General features: G+C 38.2%; 1 protein-coding gene across 9 annotated transcripts in view; it reads right to left on the bottom strand.

Moving 5' to 3' along the window:
• Window positions 1-22,506, bottom strand: part of CATSPERB (cation channel sperm associated auxiliary subunit beta) — a 191,740-nt gene that overhangs the window by 20,087 nt on the left and 149,147 nt on the right. For all 9 annotated transcript variants that reach the window (XR_001905019.3, XM_017961478.3, XM_017961480.3 and 6 more), the window contains 5 exons: window positions 21,613-21,800; window positions 18,362-18,691; window positions 14,326-14,465; window positions 6,854-7,051; window positions 4,673-4,783 (listed from right to left, as the gene is read on the bottom strand). Coding sequence is in view for 8 of the 9 variants with exons in the window: in XM_017961478.3 (XP_017816967.1) it covers window positions 4,673-4,783; window positions 6,854-7,051; window positions 14,326-14,465; window positions 18,362-18,691; window positions 21,613-21,800 (967 nt within the window). In the remaining variant the exon portion in view is untranslated. The remainder of the gene's footprint in view (window positions 1-4,672; window positions 4,784-6,853; window positions 7,052-14,325; window positions 14,466-18,361; window positions 18,692-21,612; window positions 21,801-22,506) is intronic.

Here is a 22,506-nt window from a genome sequence, read left to right as displayed (position 1 = left end):
AAAATCTAAGAAAGGTCTCAGTTAATTTAGAAAGTTTATTTTGCCAAAGTTGAGGATGTGCCCGTGACACAGCCTCAGAAAGTCCTGACGACATGTGCCCAAGGTGGTCAGGGTGAAGCTTGGTTTTATACGTTTAGGGAGACATGAGACGTCAATCAATATATGTAAGAAGTACATTGGTTCAGTCTGGAAGGGGAGGACAACTTAAAGCAAAGGCACAAAACTCAAGTGGGGAGGGAGCTTCCAGGTCACAGAATGGTGATACACAAATGGTTACATTCTTTTGAGTTTCTGATTAGCCTTTCCAAAGGAGGCAAATCAGATATGAATCTATCTCAGTGAGCAGAGGAGTGACTTTGAATAGAAAAGGAGGCAGGTTTGCCCTAAGCAGTTCCCAAATTGAGTTTTCCTTAGTGATTCTGGGGGCCCAAGATATTTTCCTTTGACACCACTGAATGGATATAGCACATTTTGTTTATCCATTCATCAGTTAATGCGCATCTGATTGTTTCCACTTTCTGGCTATTATGAATAATGCTGCTATGAAGTTTTTGTTTGAACATATGTTTTCAATTCTTTTGGATATATCTAGGAGTGAAATGGCTGGGTCATACAGTAATTCTGTTTTGACTTTTTGAAGAAGCACCAAACTGATATCCATAACAGCTGCACCATTTTGCATTCCTGCCATAAATACATGAGAGTTTCAGATTCTCCACATTCTCGCCAACAATTATTTTCATTAAAAAAACAATTATTATAGCTATTCTAATGACTGTGAAGGGATAGCTCAAGTGATTTTGATTTGTATATCTCTAATGACTAAGATGTTGAGTATCTTTTCATGGGCTTGTTGGCTGTTTATGTATCTTCTGTATTAGTCCATTCTCATACTGCTATAAAGAAATACCTGAGACTGGGTAATTTATAAAGAAAATTTTTGTTTGTTTTTGTTTTGTAAGAATTTAATGTGTAAACAAATACAGAAAAATAAGCATTTATAGCAACCAAACAGTTTTGCTCAGGGTAGCAATTTTAAAGACACTTCAACAAACACTTTTATGTAAGACGCTAATTCTGCAAAATCACATTCACTTTCCTATGGAATAATTTCACAGTCTCAGATTTTAAGCCAGAAAAATGAGATTCATGCTGGTAAAGCAACCTGCAAATCCTGCCTGTTCTCACAACTAGTATACTTTAACATTGTAAAAAGATCTTCCAAAGTGGGGAAAGGCTCTCAAAGGGGATGACTGATGCCTCCCAGAGTAAATCCTTGCCCCAAGGGGCTGCCCTGCTATCTGCAAGACTAAAACGGTCATGAAAAATTCACAGCTAAAAAAAGAAATAAACTTTGCCTTCGGTGTATTTGCCAGATTCAAGTGGTTATTAGCAGATTTATAATAAGTAGGTAAACAGAACAATATTGATAAGATTTCTGAGAACTAAATGGTATTTGGCTCTGGTACTAAGGAGTTGAGAGAATAAAACACCTATGTTAATTATCAACTGCAAATGACAACTTTATGTGAGACTTCTATTCTAAGGCTTACTTGATTCATGTATTCCATTTAGAATCTTAAATTTTTCTGATACTTCCTTTAAACAAGAAGTAATTCACAAATGATTAACAAGCACTAAACTAATAAGATAGGTCCTCACACCATCTTGAATTATTTAAGAAAGTATTGCCATTGAAAGTGATCTTTTTCCTGAGAAAGTCATGTTGCAAAATGGCACAAGACAATACACATTTTCTCTAATTTTCTGCAGGAATACAAGATAGGAAAATCACATTACAATATATTTTGTGAGGAAAACACGTTTCTTAAAATCGTGTTTTCAGTTACTCTCCAAACCACAAATTTTTAGAGGGTGAGAGCCAAATGTAAATGAAGAAGTGATCTTTATGGCAAGAGAATGAATACATATGGTAAATTTTGGTTGGTGTTTACACAATTTTTGTAGGAAATTGTTTGAGTGGAGACACTAAGGCACAGAAACAACCAAGCTCAGGTTCAAGGTTAAGTTTAATAGTACAGGTAGAAATAGAATCTAGGGATCTGATTCTCACATTAGAGGATAATAATATCTTCCTAAAGGGGAAAAATAAATTTTTTTGGTAGATCACATTGATAAATCATTTTTGAAATATACAATATGAATTTCCTTGAAAATCTTTGGCTTTATAGGCTGAGGTTTTTAGTTATTTTTTCCCCAAAAATATATAAAGTTAGGGGAGCTAGCTTTAAAGTTAAACAAAAAAATTAATCTTAATTTCAAAATGACCTGAGTTCATTTTGCATTTTTATATCAATCAATTGTGCAGCTTGAGTACACAAAAGGCCACTACACTTCCCTTCATAGAGTTCACACACGCATTAGTCTCTACTAAAAATACAAAAATTAGCTGGGCATGGTGGTGGGTGCCTGTAATCCCAGCTGCTTGGGAGGCTGAGGCAGGAGAATTGCTTGAATCTGGGATGCGGAGGTTGCAGTGAGCCAAGATTGCGCCACTGCACTCCAGCCTGGGTGACAGAGCAAGACTCCGTCACAAACAAACAAACAAAATGCAGATTTCAGGACGGTACCTCATAGTTTCTGATGCAGTAGCTATGAGATTCAGAAAGATGCATTGAAATATTTTTGGGGTGGGTGCAGTGGCTCACGCCTGTAATCCCAGCACTTTGAGAAACCGAGGCAAATGGATCACATGAGGTCAGGACTTTGAGACCAGCCTGGTCAACATGGCAAAACCCTGTCTCTACTAAAATGCAAACATTGGCTGTGCTTGGTGGCACACGCCTGTAATCCCAGCTACTCAGGAGGCTGAGGCAGGAGAATCACTTGAACCCAGGAGGCGGAGGTTGCAGTGAGCTGAGATCATGCCACTGCACTCCAGCCTGGGCGACAGAGCTAGACTCCATCTCAAAACTAAACAAAACAAAAAATATTTTTGAATAATTCTGGTTCAGGATATGCAGGGCTGTACTGTTCAGAAGCCCTGCACTCGATGACGCTATTTAATTTGCATGTCTTTTTGCTTAAGATATACAAATTCTCACCTAGTAGAGTCCATGAAGCTACCATGCTTATCTTGTGCATTGCTGTATCTTCAGAAAATGTCTGGATAGTGCCTGATAACACTGGAAATGCTGAAATTAACACTTGTTGGATGCATAAAAGACGGGGTAGTAATCATTAGGTGTACATACATTCCCTATTTAACTCACAAGAAAATCCTGGGGAAAAAACCTGGGAAATGAAGGATTTCCATGTAAATATAGTACAGTCATATTTCAGTAGAGGAGGTGGTTCTAGTGACACATCAAGGTTTGTCTTTGGGAAAAACTGGACGTGGAGAAGAACTCAGTATCATAGTTAATCACTGCCTGGAGCAGAGCTTCTTAACCTGAAACCCAAGATTTCACTAGAAGTCTGTTCACTTCCTAACTGCGTGTGTGTGTGCATGGTGGTGAATGTGCATTAGTATATTTCACAATTTTAAAGCATTCTCTAAGTCTGTCACTGTTCTGGGCACTGGGGATATAGTAGAGAAGAAATAGATAAAAACCTCTGCCTTATCAGCTTACCTTCTCAAGGGGTCAGAAAGACGAGAAGTAAAATAAGTGAGTAAAATATGTAAAACCGTAGTAAGTGATATGGAGAAAAATAAGGTAGGGAAGGAGGGGAGACAGTGGAGATGGGGGTTATGATTCTAAATAGAGTGGTCAGAGAAAGGCTTACTATGATGGTGACTTCAGGAAAAGCACCTGAAGAGTCAGCCATGTGGTATCAGGCAGAAGAGCATTCCACACAGAGGGATTTTCTGCAACTGTGAAGGCCATGGGGTGGAAATATGCCCAGCATATTGGAGAAACAGCAATGAGGCCAGCATGGCTAGAGCAGATCAAGCTGGGAAAATCAGGTCAGATGTAACGCCAAGGCCAAAGTCCAAGGAGGACTTTATAAACCATTGCAAGAATTTAGTTTTCACTCTGAATGAGATGGGAAGACAGTGGAGAGTTTTGAGCTAAAGAAACACCAATTTTATGTATTCATGTACGTGCACATGTGTATGAATGAATATGACTGTCTGTGCATGTGTATGGGCAGGTGGGTGCATTTTTCTGGAGAGATTCCACAGGCATCCATGTGGTCTCCTTGAGAAGCTGCCCCACGCTGCACTTTTCCTCTGAACCTAAAGGCTCCTCCCTTGTCTCCCTCCCTCCCTCCCTCATTCCACCTTTAGAGAGGCAGGGTGCTGCTGGGAGTTGGTTATTTTCTAGGCAGAGTCTTAGCAGGAGTTTAAATGTGCCGGCATTGGAGCAGGCAGTTTTCTTCCCTCCTGGACATCATTCCGTTCACAGAGCTGAAGAGCTGGGGGCTCCTTTCATTTGAGAAAAGATGCTCTAACCCCATCAATGAAATCCAAAGGGGAGTCAGGGAGAGTCAAGGGGGAAAGAGTCCATTTAGACTCCTTGACTCCAAAACTGTATTCAGAAATAGCTGTAAGAGGAGGGGCTAAAGTAGAAGGAGGAGGAACAGAGTAGTAATCATGATAATAACAGCTGCACCTTCTCATTTAACACTCACAGCTATATATATAATTTTACTGAATGATTTCCTGAATTCAAATAAATGCTAGTTTATTTGTAAAAAAGTTGTTTACCTTTGACAAGTGAAACAGGTTTCTTGGTATGGGTTTGCTAGGATCGGCATGATAAAAATTATCTGTGAGTGGAATAGCAATTCCCATATTAGATGGAGGCCTGTAGTTTATCTGCAAGTGATTAAACAAAGAAAATATATAATTCATTATTATGAAGTCTTTAATTTATAGATCTTGATTTTCTAGAAAACAAATCAATGCAAAAATTCCATTTTTAGCTGCAGGTATTAAAGTAAATTTCTCCCCCAACTTTTCTACCCCTCATTTTCTGGAATTTCAACAATTTTAACCCATGGTAATATAACTTGTAAATAAGTGGAAAAACTGCCATAAAGTCAATGCAATAAAGTTTAAACACTTTATCAAAGAGTCTCAGTGATGTATCATAGTTAGTAAATAATTCTTCAAGTTTGGTTATTTGCTTTTTGTCACAAAGAAAATTAAAAGTAATAAGTTGACAAAGAGCAACATTTTATGTTTAAAAAGAGTCATAAATTCTGATAAGGCAAAAGTTAAAATTATTACATTGAAATGGGTAGATATATAGTTGAACAACACAGGGGTTAGGGGTACAGACCTCCTGCATGGTCAAAAATTCACATATAACTTTTGACTACCCCAAAACTTAACCATTAATAGCCTACTGTTGACCTGAAGCCTTACTGGTAATATAAAGTCAATTAATATATATTTTGTATGTAATATGTATTATATACTGTATTCTTACAATAAAGTGAGCTAGAGAAAAAAATGAAAATGCATTTATAGTACTATTCTGTATTTACGGATACTATAACTTTACATCATCTGTTTACAAGGTGAATTGTCTGTCTGAAATCCAGGGAAACTGCAGCTGAAGAACCTCAATCTACAGTGTACTTCAAGAAATTCAGGTTTTTTTTTTTTTTTTTTTTTTATGTCATGACTTTTCTCTGCCTCTTGGGAGTACCTTCAGCATCACTGGTGGCACTTTGTATGGGACCCATGGTGTTATTTAAGGTTTACGGTATTATGCGATGAAAAGTACATTAGAGACACAAGAGGTCACTTTTTATTGTGATTTGCAATTTACTGGCTAGGTGAACTGCTCACGTGCAGATGAATAGCCTCTCAGGGCATTTTAAAGGAATACTGGCAACATTTGAGTTCACCCAAGTAGCACCAGGAAGTGGCTACAAAATTATTACAGTAGTACAGTGTGTACTACAGCTGATTGTATGCAGTTATGATTTCATACTGTATCTTTACATTTGCTTACATTTCTCCGGCTCCATGTAGGATCTGTGTGTGTGTGTGTGTAAGTTTTGATAAATTTTAACTTTTTGTGCATAGTATATGATAGTAAGTGATAAAATAGACTAGTATCTATATATAATTTATGCATTCATGACATATCCAACTTTTTATTAATTTTTTAGATATTTCTTTTTAAAATGTATGTATTTATTTTTGAGACAGAGTCATGCTCTGTGCTCTGTTGCCCAGGCTGGAGTGCAGTGGCACCATCTCCGCTCACTGCAACCCGTCTCCAGGGCTCAGCCTCCCGAGTAGCTGGGATTACAGGCGCATGCCACCATGCTGGGCTAATTTTTGTAGTTTTTGTAGAGATGGGGTTTCTCCATGTTGGTCAGGCTGGTCTCGATCTCCTGACCTCAAGTGATCTGCCCGCCTTGGCCTCCCAAAGTGCTGGAATTAGAGGCGTGAGCCACCGTGCCTGGCCAATTTTTTCTACATTTTTAAGCTATGAGGTTTGTCTGTGATTTTTTTCAATTGTCACAAAATTCCAAAAAGGTCCAATATATTTCTTGAAAAATATCCGCACGTAAGTGGACCTATGCAGTTCAAACCTATTGTTCAAAGGCTGATTGTATCAGCTTAGGACAAGTCAATGTAAGGGAAAATAGTTGAATATATCACAAAAGCCAAAGGTCACACCAACATATAAAGTGTAAAATGATAATAATAATAATGACACTAAGTTACCAGGAAAAATAATTGTTTCAGAAAGCTTTTACAGTTTGGAAATCATCATCACATCCTCAAAATGACATGAGGATTAAAAAATAACTGTGAAGTGTTTTGAGCCACTCACAAAAGAAATGCTGAAACTGAATGGGTAGGCAATCACACAAAAGTCACACAGCATTGCTTCTTAAATCAATATACTTAGATTTTTTTTACCGGCAAAGTTTTGATGAGGTTAAAACCTTGACTGTCTTTATGAACTCCACTAATCCAGTCTTCAGGCGGGATAAATTTGCTAGGAATGTGATGCATAGATCTGAGATAACTACAGCTGCTTTTCAGTGTTGGCACCATGGTCGTAACAAAGCACTCAACAGAGGCTGACCACATAATAAATGCCATTGAAGTGGAACCCTGGAAATAACCAAATAAATGAAGGTTATTTAAAGTAACTGTTACAGACTGAACTGTGTCCAACCAAAAACCACACGTTGAAACCCCAACCTCCAGGATCTCAGAATGTGGCTGTATTTGGAGATAGGGCCTTTAAGGAGGTAATTAAGGTAAAATGAGGTCATTTGGGTGGGCCCCAATCCAATGTCACTGGTGTCATCTTATAAGAAGAGGAGATCGGCCCGGCGCGGTGGCTCAAGCCTGTAATCCCAGCACTTTGGGAGGCCGAGACGGGCGGATCACGAGGTCAGGAGATCGAGACCATCCTGGCTAACCCGGTGAAACCCTGTCTCTACTAAAAAATACAAAAAATTAGCCAGGCGCGGTGGTGGGCGCCTGTAGTCCCAGCTACTCGGGAGGCTGAGGCAGGAGAATAGCCTGAACCCAGGAGACGGAGCTTGCAGTGAGCCGAGATCGCGCCACTGCACTCCAGCCTGGGGGACAGAGTGAGATTCCGTCTCAAAAAAAAAAAAGAAAAAAAAAAAGGAGAGGAGATTAGGATATAGACAACACAGAAACTGAGGGGCAACCATATGAGGACACAAGAAGATGGCCACACACAAGCCAAGTAGAGGGGCTGCAGAGGAAACCAACCCTGCTGATATCTTGATCTTGAACTTGTAACCACTAGAACTGTAAGAAAATAAATTTCCATTGTTTGAGTCACCAAGCCACCAAGTCAGTGGTATTTTGTTGTGGCAGCTATAGCAAACTAATATAGTGAAGAATATAGAAAACTAAAAAATATAGAAAAAGAAGAAATAGAAAAAGACATGACAGAAGTAGAAAAATATTTGACTATAAAGATCTGTTTGAGAATAAATCACAATAGAAGACATATTCTTTTCCAGGAAGAAATATATTACAATCTAATTGGTTTTGGGAAGCATTTGGAAATAAGCTAGGAACCTGAGGACCAGCTGGGCACAGTGGCTCACGCCTGTAATCCCAGCACTTTGGGAAGCCGAGATGGGTGGATCACCTGAGGTCAGGAGTTCAAGACCGGTCTGGACAACACGGTGAAACCCCACCTCTACTAAAAGTACAAAAATCAGACGGACATGGTAGCATATGCCTGTATTCCCAGCTGCTTGGGCGGCTGAGGCAGGAGAACTGCTTGAGCCCGGGAGGTGAAGGTTGCAGTGAGCCGAGATAACACCACTGCACTCCAGACTCGGTGACAGAGCTAGCCCTCTCAAAAAAAAAAAAAAAAAAAAAAAAAAAAAAGGAACATGAGGACTATAGTTAATAATAGTGTATTATATTCAGTACTTAAGTATTTTTGCGGAATCAGCAGATTATAGCTGCTTTTACCACATTGGGGAAAAATAGGTGCCCATGTGAGGTATTTATTCCACAATCGTAATCGTTTTACTACATATATGTGTCTTATAACAACACATTGTATTCCTTAAATATACACAACAAAATTTATTTTAAAATATTTTAAAAAGACTTATTAAATAAATGCCATTATTACATCCAACTCATCTCGTTGAGGCTTCCTCATTCACTGATGAGCCCCTGAATATTTGGTTTGATGATATGAATAAAATAACTTTGATTGTTTTCTGTTTACTCTTTCTTTTTCCCTTCCTTCCTTCCTTCCTTCCTTCCTTCCTTCCTTCCTTCCTTCCTTCCTCTTTCTTTCTTTCTTTCTTTCTTTCTTTCTTTCTTTCTTTCTTTCTCTCTCTCTCTCTCTCTCTCGTTCTTTCTTTTTCTTTGAGACAAGATCTTGCTCTGTCACCCAGACTGCAGTACAGTGGCACTATTATAGCTTACTTCAGGCTTGAACTCCTGGGCTCAAGCGATCCTCTCACCTCAGCTTCTTGAGTAGCTAGGACTACAGATGTGTGCCACCACACATAGCTTTTGAAATCTGAAATTTACTCTTAGCAATTTTGAAATGTACAATACTCTATTATTAACTATATTCACCATGCTGTTCAAATAACTAAAAAAACTTTTTCTAAATTTTTTGTAGAGATGGGGTCTCGCTGTGTTGCCTAGGCTGGTCTTGAACTCCTGGCCTCAAGTGATCCACCTGCTTTGGCCTCCCAAAGTGTTGGGAACACAGATATGAGCCACCACACTTAGCCTGATTGGTGTACATTTTGAAAATGAAATTCACTTAGTAATCACTGTATTTCATAAAGATAGATTTTTATCTAGATTTTTGCTAGATTTTAAAAATACATGCACAGTAAATGTACTTGATCTTTGAACAATATTAAACAGCAATACAATTCAATAAATTCTATTTACAATTCTGAAGTATTTTTGGAACTTTAAAAATGTAGAAATACTAATAACCGTAGTGATATAGTAGGTTCTGGTAGCAGTCATTTTGTCCTGTCCCCATACTCTGTAGCCCTTAAGAATAGCGTATTTTTATTACTTTTGTCAAACACATTGACCCTGAATCTAAGCAGAGTTCCACTACTAAAGGAAATACAGAGGTCTAATGGCAAAAGTTAAGCTACAAGGAAGCAAACAGAAAAATCTGGAATGTTGGAAATTCTATAGTACAACTGACCCAATTTCTATAATTCAATGGCAGGGGAAGAAAATGGAGTAGTAGCTGCCTTCAAATAAAAGACTTAAAAGATAAACAACCACATACCGTGTGAATCTTGTTTTTATCTCAGTTCAAACAAACTGACTATATATATATATATATATATATATATATATAAAGAAAATTAGGGAAATTTGAGTATGAACTACATTTTATACAATATTAAAAAGTATTTTTAAAAAAATTTAGGGATGATAATGGCCATTGTCATTATGTGGGAAATAATATACATTTTTTTAGAGGTGTGTATTGAAATATGTAGGCATGAAATCACATGCCTGATGTTTGTTTTAAAATACGTCAAAACAAAACAAATTAAATAGGGATGATAAAACAAAAGTAGCACAATCTTGACTATTATTTAGTCTGGGTAATGGATGTATGGAAGTTCTACTTTTGTCTATATCTTAAAGTTTTCATGATAAAAAAATTTTAGAATATGTAACAAAAATATTGACTTGAAAGGATTAAAACATACAGGTAAATGGAATGAGCACGTGTCTAAAAGTCTATATACCATGTGTCCTAATTTTAGGGAAAAAATAAGAAAATATTGTAAGTTAATAGTTACGGAGCGTTTTCTGGGTGCCAGGCGTTGTTTTAGATATGCTATTTGTAGTATTGTTAGAGTAGGCAGAAGTGAGCAGGAAGAAGAGCCCCTGGGGAAGGAATCCTTGGAGATGCTGCCCACTGATTGTAGGCGCTGCCCACTGATTGTCAGCACTGCCAACTGACAGCAAAGAAAAAAAACCAATGGCTACAATGGCAACTTCTGGCCTCTTGGACTGGGCTGATCAGGTTTATCAGGCCCTAGCTGGAGATAACTGTGGTAGGGACTCTATCTGATGACAAGCACCGCACTCCTCCAAAATCTTGCCCTAGAGTAGCCTTTTGCTCATTATAATACTAAAAAGCACACCCTGGGTGGAGAATTTAAATGCTAATGAGACATACGATGCGATGTGTGTACTAGCACGTGCAACCACAGCGCATGAGCCCAAGGGACCACTCGAAATATGCTTGCAAGTAACACCCCCTCATGGCCCTTCATGAATAATCATGTAAGATTCTCACGAAGAAGGTTTCACCAACCGGGAGCTGGATCGTTCTCTCAAGCAGCCAGCTCTGAGCGTATTGTCACTTTAAATAAATTCCCTTGCTGCACATCTCTTGGCTGAATTTTTTCCTCCAAGAAGACAAGAACTGAGGACCCCACACTCCTCCTGGTAACATCATCATATTTAATTCTCAAAACAACCATATGAAGTAGCTATAATTATTGTCATCTCCATTTTATAGATGAGGAATCTTAGCCACAATAAAGTAACTTTCCCAAGGTCACCCACAATACCAGAAGTGAGAGCCAATCCAGGTAGTCTTCTCTAGGGCTCACACTTTTATCTTCTGTTCTGAACCTCTACACTGCCTTTTTAAATACCCAAAATGTTAAAAGTGCTTAGTCATCCTTGAAAGATATGGCTAGGTGCAGTGACTCATGCTTGTAGTCCTAGCACTTTGGAAGGCCTAGGTGGGTGGATCGCTTGAGCCCAGGGCTTTGAGACCAGTCTGGGCAACATGGTAAAACCATATCTCTACTAAAAACACAAAAATTAGCCAGGCATGGTGGGCCTGTAGTCCCAGCTACCAGGGAGACTGAGGTGGGAGGACTGCTTGAGTCCAGGAGCCTAGCACTTTGAGAACAGCCTGGGCAACATGGTAAAACCCCATATTTACTGAAAACACAAAAATTAGTCAGGTGTGGTCGGCCTGTAGTCCCAGCTACTAGGGAGACTGAGGCGGGAGGACTGCTTGAGCCCAGGAAGTCAAGGCTGCAGTGAGCTGTGATCACACCACTGCACTTCAGCCTGGGCATCAGAGAGAGACCCTGTCTCAAAAATAACCAAAACCAAACAAAAGAAAGATAGAATTAAGCATATTTTTCCTTCTCTTTCATAACTTATATTCTAAATTTGCTATACTTATGAATATAATGTGGAATAATTAAATCAATCTGGTTAACATAGCCATCACCTCGAATACTTAATCATTTTGTGGTGAGAACATTTAGAATTTACTCTTTTAGCAATTTTGAAACATACAATACTCTATTATTAACTATATTCACCATACTGTGCAATAGAACTAAGAAAAACCCATATTCTTTCTATCTGAGATCTTGTACCCCAGGGGTCCCCAGCCCCTGGGCTGAGGACCAGTACCAGTCTGTGGCCTGTTAGGAACCTGGCCTTACAGCAGGAGATGAGTGGCAGACAAGCAAGTATTAGTGCCTGAGCTCCACCTTCTGTCACATCAGCAGCAGCGTTAGATTCTCATAGGAGCTTGACCCTTATTGTGAACTGCACATGCGAGGGATCCAGGTTGCACATTCCTTATGATAATCTAATGCCTGATGATCTGAAGTGGAACAGTTTAATCCTGAAACCATGCCCCCACATCCCAGTCCATGGACAAACTGTCCTCCATGAAACTGGTTCCTGGTGCCAAAAAGGGTGGAGACCACCATTGTAACCCTTGACCATCCTTCTTACCTCCACCTCTGTAACCACCATTTTGTTCTCTGCTTCTGTGAGTTCAATTTTTTAGATTTCACATACAAGTGAGGATGTGTGGTATTTATCTTTCTGTGCCTGGCTTATTTCATTTAGCATACTGTTCCAATTCCATCATTTTGTTGCAAATCACAGACTTCTTTTAAAAGGCTGAGCAGTATTACATTATGTATATATTCCTGTACCACATTTTCTTTATCCATTCATCTCTTAATGAACTTTTAGGTTGACCCAGTAACTTGGCTGTTGTGAATAGTGCTGCAATAAACACTGGTACACAGACATCTTTTTGACAAACGGATTTGAAATATTTTGGGTAAATACCTAGATGTGAAATTGCTAGATCATACAATAATTCTATTTTTAGTTTTTTGAGGATCATCCATACTGTTTTCCTTTTTTTTTGTTTTTTTTGAGATGGAGTCTCTCTCTCTGTTGCCCAGGCTGGAGTGCAGTGGTGCGATCTTGGCTCACTGCAACCACTGCCTCCCGGGGTCAAGTTATTTTCCTGCCTCAGCCTCCCGAGTAGCTGGGACTACAGGCGCCTGCCACCACGCCTGGCTAATCTTTTGTATTGTTAGTAGAGACTGGGCTTCACCCGTGTTAGCCAGGATGGTCTCGATCTCCCAACCTCAGGTGATCCGCCCACCTTGGCCTCCCAAAGTGCTGGGATTGCAGGCATGAGCCACCACGCCCGGCCTATCCCGTTTTCCATAGTGACTCTACTAATTTGCATTCCCAGAAACTTTGTACAAGGGTTCCCTTTTCTCCACATTATCACCAAAACTTATCTTTCATCTTTCATCACTTTGTACCTCATAAACTGTTAATTTACAATAAAAAAATAAAAAGGAAAAATGCCGAAGAGCACATTTATTCCGTATCTGTATCTAGTCCTTTCCTGCGACTTTTTGTGGTTCTCATTTACTGAATAAAGTAATGCTAATGAAGGGTTTATGCCCTGGTAATTGTCCACTGTTAAAAAAAATGACTTGTAAATTTGTAATTTGAAAAATGTTTGCTTTTCCTGAAGAATTGAGCTATTTCTTCCTCTTAGATACTAGGAGTTTAGTAAGCTACATGTGTTTTATTTTTCACCATTTAGTTTTCATTTAGTAGCTCATCTTTATTCTATCACAATTTCAATAAATCAATCATATTAAGTACATATTAAGAACATGATATGAATAATAAGCCTTTATTTCAACTAGTGAATTTCTTATTATTTAAAGTGTTCCCTTTTTTTTTTGAGACAGTTTCACTCTTGTTGCCCAGGCTGGAGTGCAATGGCACGATCTCAGTTCACTGCAACCTCTGCCTCCCAGGTTTAAGCGATTCTCCTGCCTCAGCCTCTCGAGTAGCTGGGATTACAGGTATGGGCCACCAAGCCCGGCTAATATTTTTGTATTTTTAGTAGAGATGAGGTTTCTCCATGTTGGTCAGGCTGGTCTTGAACTGTTGACCTCAGGTGATCCACCCGCCTTGGCCTCCCAAAATACTGGGATTACAGGCGTCAGCCACCATGCCCAGCCCATGTTCCCTATTTTTAAGCAGTTGAAGGAAGAAATGTAATTAACCTGTATATACGTATAGAGTGATAAAAAGAAGTCCAAGTTAAACAACAACAAAAAAAGAAATGGCCTCAATTGCTACTGTTTCTTGTTAGTTTTTTCTTTAATTTTTAATGGGATATTTGCAAAATTTATAAATTGAACATATTAAATTGCCAAGATTTCACTGTGTTTTGGTCTGCAAAAGAGTAATTTCATATAGCTCAACTTAATATTTTTGTGGTGAAAAAATATGATTCTGAAATGTGCAGTTACCTTTAGTTGCATCTCAATTTTTCTTTTGTTAAGTTTGATAAATCTATAAGTAATTACTAAAAATATTATGTAGGACATAAATCTATTTTTATAAAATTATTACAACGTTTTCTTCAATATATTTATCCTTGTAACCCTATACTCTTATGTGTGTACTTATAAACAGAGATGTCTAAAATGATGCTCATTAAATATTAATAATAATTGCTTTAGAAAATTTTTTCATTAGTAAGAATGTTTTGTAAATGAAGAAAATCCTACCTGATGTAAAACTTTGCTAGCTGCGGAAATTGCTATTAGATAACTGTCAGTATCATCAAAAGCAGCTTCAGCTTTAACTTCCAACAAATTAGGGTTTCCAACAAACACAGTCAGTAGTGGTATTTCAAGCATTCGAAAACCTATGGAAACAAGGTTAACAGTTAATCTTATATAATGAAATCTGTAAACTCAATTTAATGATTGGCTAATCAGATTTTAGAACAAAAACAGAATCTATTCCGAAGGTTGCACGATGGCTGCACATAATTAGCAATTTATATAGAGTCAACTTTAAGAGTTCTGTTACAGGAATGGGTCCTGATCCAGACCCCAAGAGAGGGTTCTTGGATCTCGCACAAGAAAGAATTCAGGGTGAGTCCATAAAGTAAAGTGAAAGCAGGTTTATTAAGAAAGTAGAGGAATGAAAGAATGGCTACTCCATAGACAGAGTTGCTGGTTGACCATTTTTATGGTTATTTCTTGATGATATTTTAAATAAGGGGTGGATTATTCATGCCTCCCCCTTTTAGACCATATAGGGTAATTTCCTGATGTTGCCATGGCATTTGTAAACTATCATGGTGCTGGTGGGAGTGTAGCAGTGAGGACGACCAGAGGTCACTCTGATTGCCATCTTGGTTTTGGTGGGTTTTGGCTGATTTCTTTACCGCAACTGTTTTATCAGCAAGATCTTTATGACCTGTATCTTGTGCTAACCTCGCATCTCATCCTGTGGCTTAGAATGCCTTAACTGTCTGGGAATGCAGCCCAGTAGGTCTCAGCCTCATTTTACCCAATTCCTATTCAAGATGAAGTTGCTCTGGTTCAAATGCCTCTGATAGTTCTCAGAAAAATTCTTTGCAGATATTTTCTCAGAGAAATGTTTCCCTTGTTCCTCAGCCTGGTTCTCAAATGCTAATCAAGGTCTCCGATAATATTGGCTACACCGAGTTGGTTGACTGAGTAGAAAAACTGAAGGGTACACGGTTAATTGAAAGGGCTGCCAGTCAACTGTTGCCAAGACAAAATTCTTATGCATTTCAAACAAAATATTTCACCAGACCAATTTCTGCCTGCAGGCCACCTGTTTGCAACTTTGCCATACTGAGGACTTCAATGGAAAAAGAGATTTGAAATACTATGTAGTCTAACTGGCATCTTTACCAATCAATAAACCAGAGTTCATAAACACCTACAGTTGTTTCCCTTAAACCAAAGTGACCTAGCCAGTGCTTCCTAGCCTTTACCTGGAGATTTTGTTGAAATACAGATTGAGCAGGTCTGGAGTGAGGCCTGAAGTTCTGCATTTCTAACAAGTGCCCTGGTGATGCTAACACAGGTTCAGGGACCACACCATCAGTAGACTGGACTAGATTTTTCCACAGAAACAGGCAACTTAGTTGATTTGTTGATTACTATTTGCTTCCATCAAACTGAACATGTATAACTGACTGAGCCCTTTAATAAGCAATTCAGTATATTTTAAAGGGAAAATAATTAGAACATTGTGGCGCCGGTGATAGAATGTAGAGAGATTACAATGGAACAAATCTCAAAAATTCAGAAATGGTCAGAATAATAGGTAAATTGTATATTAAGATAAAGTTATATTTTGAAATCAGTAGAGAAAGGATGCATTAGTCAATAAATAATATTGGAACAACTAGCTAACCATATATAATAACCAAAATAGAATAGAGGTAACCTAAAAATTAAATGGAAAGTTAAAACCATAAAATTAAAACTCTAAAATTACTTGAAGGAAATAGGGACAATTAGTCATACAATCAACAAGAAAGGATTTCTAAGGGTTTCAGATAGAAGAAAGGTTTTCAGGACATTTAATCCACGATACTGAGGGAAATAGATGTTCTCAATTTTTTTCAAAACTTCTAATTTTCACTTATATAAATTACTTGGTTCTGTTTTTTCAAATAAGCCTTTTTTTTTAAAAAAAATAGCATTTTGTCCTTTCGTTATGGTTCCTATATCTTCTTTTACTCTGAGAGTTTTACGCATACTTATTTGATAGTGTCTTTCTGATTTTTCTGTTATCTCAAGTTCTTGAAGTCTAAAATTTTCCTATGTCTGTTGACTCTCAGTTAGGGTGGGTCATTTCCTTACGTAGTTTTAAAGTTCTTTTCCTCTATTTGTGATCAATGGAGATTGATTTTTCCCTGGAAGTCCATACTACCTGGGTTATGAAAGTGTTCCTACAGAGTTAATTAAAAAAATATTTTTAATGTAATAAAATTTTGTGTGTGTGTGTGTGTGTGTGTGTGTGTGTGTGTGTTTTAATAGAGACAGGGTCTTGCTATGTTGCCCAAGCTGGTCTCAAACTCCTGGGCTCAAGCTATACTCCTGCCTCGGCCTCCCAGAGTGCTGGGATTAGAGGCATGAGCCACCATGCCTGACCCCTACAGAGAGTTTTGTGCTTCCTTGCGTTGGGGCCCAGGTGTTATTATTTCTCAGCTTGGAATTCTGCATCTGAATGCAGAATTCAGTCTCTGAATGTGATACAGTTTTGAAGTTTTGCTTTTTTATGGGAAATTCCTTTTCCCCATTCTAAGCCCATGCTGCTGCGTGGACAGAGTTTTCCTAATTCTCTCTTCATGATTAGACGGTTCCAGCTTTCTTTAATGGTCTCCATTCCAACTTCTTTCCACAAAGTAGTAAGGCCCAAAGTCAAACTTTCTGTCAACACTTGGGCATTAAAACCCCTTCTCACTGCCTTATGATCAGTATCTGGGTTTCACATCCTTCAGGGAGTCATACATTAGCTAATCTCTTGGTTTTAAGTTCCCTCTTCATTTCTGGTGACACAATTTTCTTCTTTTTCTTGCCCTTTCTCCCCTACTCCCTCCCTTCCATCTTTCCTTCTTCTCTTCCTATCTCAGTTATTTACTAAAATTTTTTGTTTTATTTTTTCCATTGTGCTATTTCTCTAGCATCTTCAACAATTTTTGTATTACTTTTGTAATAAACAAATAGCTTGAAAAATGGAGGAAAGTATAGAATTCTATTTCAAAGCCAATTTTTTTTTTTTTTTTTGGCTTAAAATAAATACAGTCATCCCGTGGTATTTATTTTTTTTTTGGTATTTTATTTATTTTTTTGGCTTAAAATAAATACAGTCATCCGTGGTTGGTTCAAGGAGCCCTGTATATACCAAAATCCACATATCCTCAAGTCCCCAAGTTGGGCCTGTGGAACCCACATATAGGAAAAGTCAGTGCCTGTGTATATGTGGGTTTCACATCCCGCAGAAACTGTGTTTTCTGTCCGTGTTTGGCTGAAAACTATCTGCGCATAAGAAGACCTGCACAGTTCAAACTGGTGTTGTTCAAGGGTCAACTGTAGCTGAAATAAATATAACAATACCAAAGTAATTAAAAAGTTTTCATTTCAGAGGGCAACAAAAATCTATACTAAAATTCTGTGTCAACTTGGGCTGGTAGCAATCTCATTTTCCTCATTTGTAAAATGAGGATTATAATCTATATTTTTAGGGTTGTTGTAAACATTAAATAAAATAATGTATAAAAATATGGCCAAGTGAGGTGGCTCATGCTTGTAATCCCAGCATTTTGGGAGGCTGAGGCAGGTGGATCACTTGAGGTCAGGAGTTTGAGAGCAGCCTGACCAACACGGCAAAACCCCGTCTCTACTAAAAATACAAAAACTAGCTGGGTGTGGTGGTGTACACTTGTAATCCCAGCTACTTGGGAGGCTGAGGCAGGAGAATCACTTGAACCTAGGAGGCGGAGGCTGCAGTGATCCGAGATTGTGCCACTGCACTCCAGCCTGGGCGATGGAGAGGGAGTCTGTCTCATAAATAAATAAATAAAATAATAGTTTAATATAGAGCCCAGTACATAGTAAGTGCTCAATAATTAGGCACTAATACTGTTAGTAGTAGAATGCCAACAAGTATGGGAACCAAAGATAAAGTCAGTCAGTATCAAAGAGTATATTTCACATTCAAGAAAAGAAATAACATTTCCTTTTGATATTTTCCGATTCAAAACAAACTTACCTTTTGAATTCCGTATGACCTTAACTTTTAAAACATGAGAGTTTCCCAGATCAATGTATTTCACAATGTTGAGGGATGGTGAATCATCATATTGAAACCAATAATTACATGGTTTTGAATGTATTTTCCATGTTCGCCCATTCCTTTGCCCAAAGTTGTATAAGAACCATGTGTTCTTTAGAAAGGTCATATTGTTGGGTGCATTTTCAGGCATGGTAGCAATGGCTAATGCATTCTTATTATCTAAAATGCTTGTGATGAGGAAGCTGCTGTACCCAGGAAGCACTACAGTCTTCTCTATATCTGTATTTTCAAACAAGGCCTGAACAACTGGAGATTAAACAGAAGAGACTTGGTATTAAATCAAACATCTGATATTTGCCAAACAAACTGATTTACATAGCTAACAAATACACTGTTTGAGTTTTTAAACTATCTCTTAATCAGGTAACACATTTGCCAAATTTTATCATAATTCAAATTATTTTATAGAAAGTTTATCATGAATAGACCATGTACCTATGCTTTAATGTTTACCGTGAAACTACTGTATACAATTTTTGGCAGAGAAAAACAATGTAGAGCTAAGTAAAGCTGATTTTTTTTTTTTCACTATGGAACTACTAAAAGCCTTAATAACCTAAAATCTTTATTGCGATTCTACAAGAGAAGGATAATGTAGCCAGTTTCCTCAGTACCTAAAGATGTGCTTATTACACAGAAGATACTCAATAAATATTTGTTGAATGGATGAGTAATTGAGTATTTAAGGAGAATATGAAGATTTAGAAGAAAAGAGGTTCTTGGGCAGGACCTTAAGGAACATCATCATTTAAGGAATGGGAAGGGAAAAAGATCCTCTCAAGGAGACGAAGAAGAAATGAGTGGAGAAAATCAGAGAAGACATCAACGAAGCCAAGGAAGGCTGTTGAAATGAGAGGGAAGTAATCATTATCAAACTATTTTTGATAGGTCATGAAACATGTCATCCATACTCTCCTCACTCTAAAAAAAATATAGAAACAGTCAGAAGAGGGCCTCATCATTCCCTTAATTATGCACACATGCTCCATTTTCTCCCAGTTCAAACCAACCAACAAAAATCCTTTCCAATATTCCCTCCAACCGCCACCTAATTTCTCTTTTCCCCTTTGTAGTGAAACTTCCTGAAAGTTACCTTTATTCACTGTCTCTACTCTCCTCTCATAATTTTTTGAACCCATTCCAATCAGACTTTTGTCTACATGACTCCAGCCAACAGCTTTTTGTCAAAGTTCTCAAGGACTTTTTTTTTTTTTTCTTTGATACAGAGTTTCGCTCTTGTCACCCAGGCTGGAGTGCAATGGCGCAATCTTGGCTCACTGCAACCTCTGCCTTCTGGGTTCAAACAATTCTCCTGCCTCAGCCTCTCAAGTAGCTGGAATTACAGGCGCCTGCCACCAGGCCCAGATAATTTTTGTATTTTTATTAGAGATGGGGTTTCACCATGTTGGCCAGACTGGTCTCAAACTCCTGACCTCAGGTGATCCACCTGCCTCAGCCTCCCAAAGTGCTAGGATTACAGACGTGAGCCACCGTGCCTGGCCAAGGTTCCCAAGGACTTTCACACAGATCCACTGGCCAGTTTTCATTCTTTATCTTACCAGACCTACTGGTGTTATGCAAAATGGGAGAGGAGCCTCTCCTTCTTGAAACACCTTCCTCACCTGGTTTGACACACTCTCTCTTAGTTCTACTCTGACCAGACCACCCAATCTCCTTTCCTGATTCTCCTCCATCTCCCTGAACACTAGATATTGCCCTGGATTAGACCTCAAGCCTCTTCCCTTCTATAACTCCACTCATTTTCCAGGTGTTCTCATTTGGTCTTATAGCATTAACTATCATACATATGCTGACAGTCCTCAAATCTGTGTCTCTAGCCCAGACATCTTCTCTGAACTCCAGACTTGTATTTCTAAATGCCCGTCTTATTTCTCTGCTTGGATGACTAACAGGCACCTTTAAGTTTAATATGATCTCACATGATTATTGTAATGGTCTCCTAGCTGACTTCTCTGCTTTTCTCCTTGCCTTCTCTCCATCACCTGCCCTGTCTACTCTCATCACAGCAGCCAAAGTGATCTTGTTGAGAGCTAAGTCAGATCATGTCACTTTCTGCTTAAACCCTCCAGTGGCTTCCCATTTAGTCAGAGTAAAACCTAAACCCTTAGAATAAACTGTACTAACTTTTGCTGTGAATCAATAATCTTTTGAGATAGAAACATCCTATAGAACAGTGACTCAAAATTATTTTGTTAATGTAAGGCAAAATCTGTATGAACTTCCCATTTTCTTTCATTTCTTCTGATCACTCTTTAAGACAAAATAACCTCATAGGAATAAATAATAAGCACTACTATTGATGAAATATCAATGAAGTTATAACTATATTTTATTATATTAGAAAAAAAAATCTTGGGCAGGGTGTGGTGGCTAATGCCTGTAATCCCAGCACTTTGGGAAGCTGAAGCAGGCGGATCACTTGAGGTCAGGAGTTTGAGACCAGCCTGGCCAACAAGGTGAAACCCCATCTCTCCTAAAAATACAAAAATTAGGCCGGGTGCAGTGGCTCACACCTGAAATCCTAGCACTTTGAGAGGCCAAGGTGGGCGGATTGCCTGAGCTCAGGAGTTCGAGAGGGCAACACAGTGAAATCCCATCTCTACTAAAATACGAAAGAGATTAGCTGGGAGTGGCGGCATGCTCCTGTAATCCCAGCTACTCGGGAGGCTGAGGCAAGAGAACTGCTTGAAGCCAGGAGGCGGAGGTTGCAGTGAGCTGAGATTGCGCCACAGCGCTCCAGGCTGGGTGACAGAGTGAGACTCTGTCTCTACAAATAAAAAAGCAAAAATTAGCTGGATATGGCGGCACATGCCTGTAATCCCAGCTACTCGGGAGGCTGAAGCAGAAGAATCATTTGAACCTGGGAGGCGGAGGTTGTAGTGAGTTGAGATTGCGTCACTACACTCCAGCCTGGGTGATAGAGCAAGACTCCATTACCAAAAAAAAAAAAAAAAAAAAAAAAAAAAAAAAAAAAAAACAAAAAAAAAAACTTTCAGGAACCTAAATATATGTAAACTTTGGTAGGTTGCCAGTTGGACTAAAATTTGAAATCTATTGCTCTATAAATAAGCATTAAAAAGCCTTCACAAAAGATAATTTTTCATTTTTTTCTAGCCATCAAAGATGTACGATATTATTATACCCACCTTGTGAATCAAGAGTGAGTTTATAGACATTTCCAGCTTTATTAATCAAAAGGGAACTAGACAAACAAGAGCTCTCATTCACTTCTTCTAATCCAAAAGGCTCTTTCATTTCTGCAATAACTGAGGACAAAAATCCTTTAGGAATGGTATGTTGCAATACCTTTCTTATGTGAGCTCTTCCAGTTTTCCTGAAAACAAATAAAACCATTAAGCAATTTGGATAAAACAGTGAATTAAATGAACCAATTTATGAACAAATAATTTACAAAAAAAGTATACCACAAATAGCTTACAAATATTTGATTAACATTTGTTCAACCTCATTAGGAATCAATGAAACGGCAATTATAACAATGGGATACAATTTTTAACCTCTAAAATTAGTGAAGATCTTTAAATGACAGGGTTCAGTAGTGGTGGGAATTGAGTGAAGATAGGCACTTATCCACTACTGATGGGATTGTAAATTAGAACTAGCTTCCTGGAAAGCAATTTGACATTACGCATTAGGAGCCTGCTAACCTTTTCCCCAGTCTGATTCCATGTCTATTATTATGGCTCTATCCTAAGGAAAGAACTTGAAACAGAGGGGTGGGGGAGAAAGCTTTCCACACAAAGATATTCATTATGGTAAAATTTAGAAACGAGAAATGTCAGTAAAAAAACTAAGTGAACGATATTACATGATTTACTTAGAGAAAATGCAACGATTAAAAGGATGTTTAGAAATAGTTTTTAACAGTGTAGGGAAAATGATCATATTATAATGTCCAAATGAAGAAAGCAAGTTAAAAAATGTTAAAATGCATATAAAAAGGACTAATTGGTAGTTCATCAAAGTATTAACAGTCATACTTTCAATTATCTTAATATTTTTCTGTCTTTTAGGAAATT

The sequence above is a fragment of the Papio anubis genome, chromosome 7 (genome assembly GCF_008728515.1).
Source record: "Papio anubis isolate 15944 chromosome 7, Panubis1.0, whole genome shotgun sequence".
NCBI lineage: Eukaryota > Metazoa > Chordata > Mammalia > Primates > Cercopithecidae > Papio > Papio anubis.
Note: the sequence above shows the minus strand (reverse complement) of the source record. Positions and strands in the feature narration are given on the sequence as shown.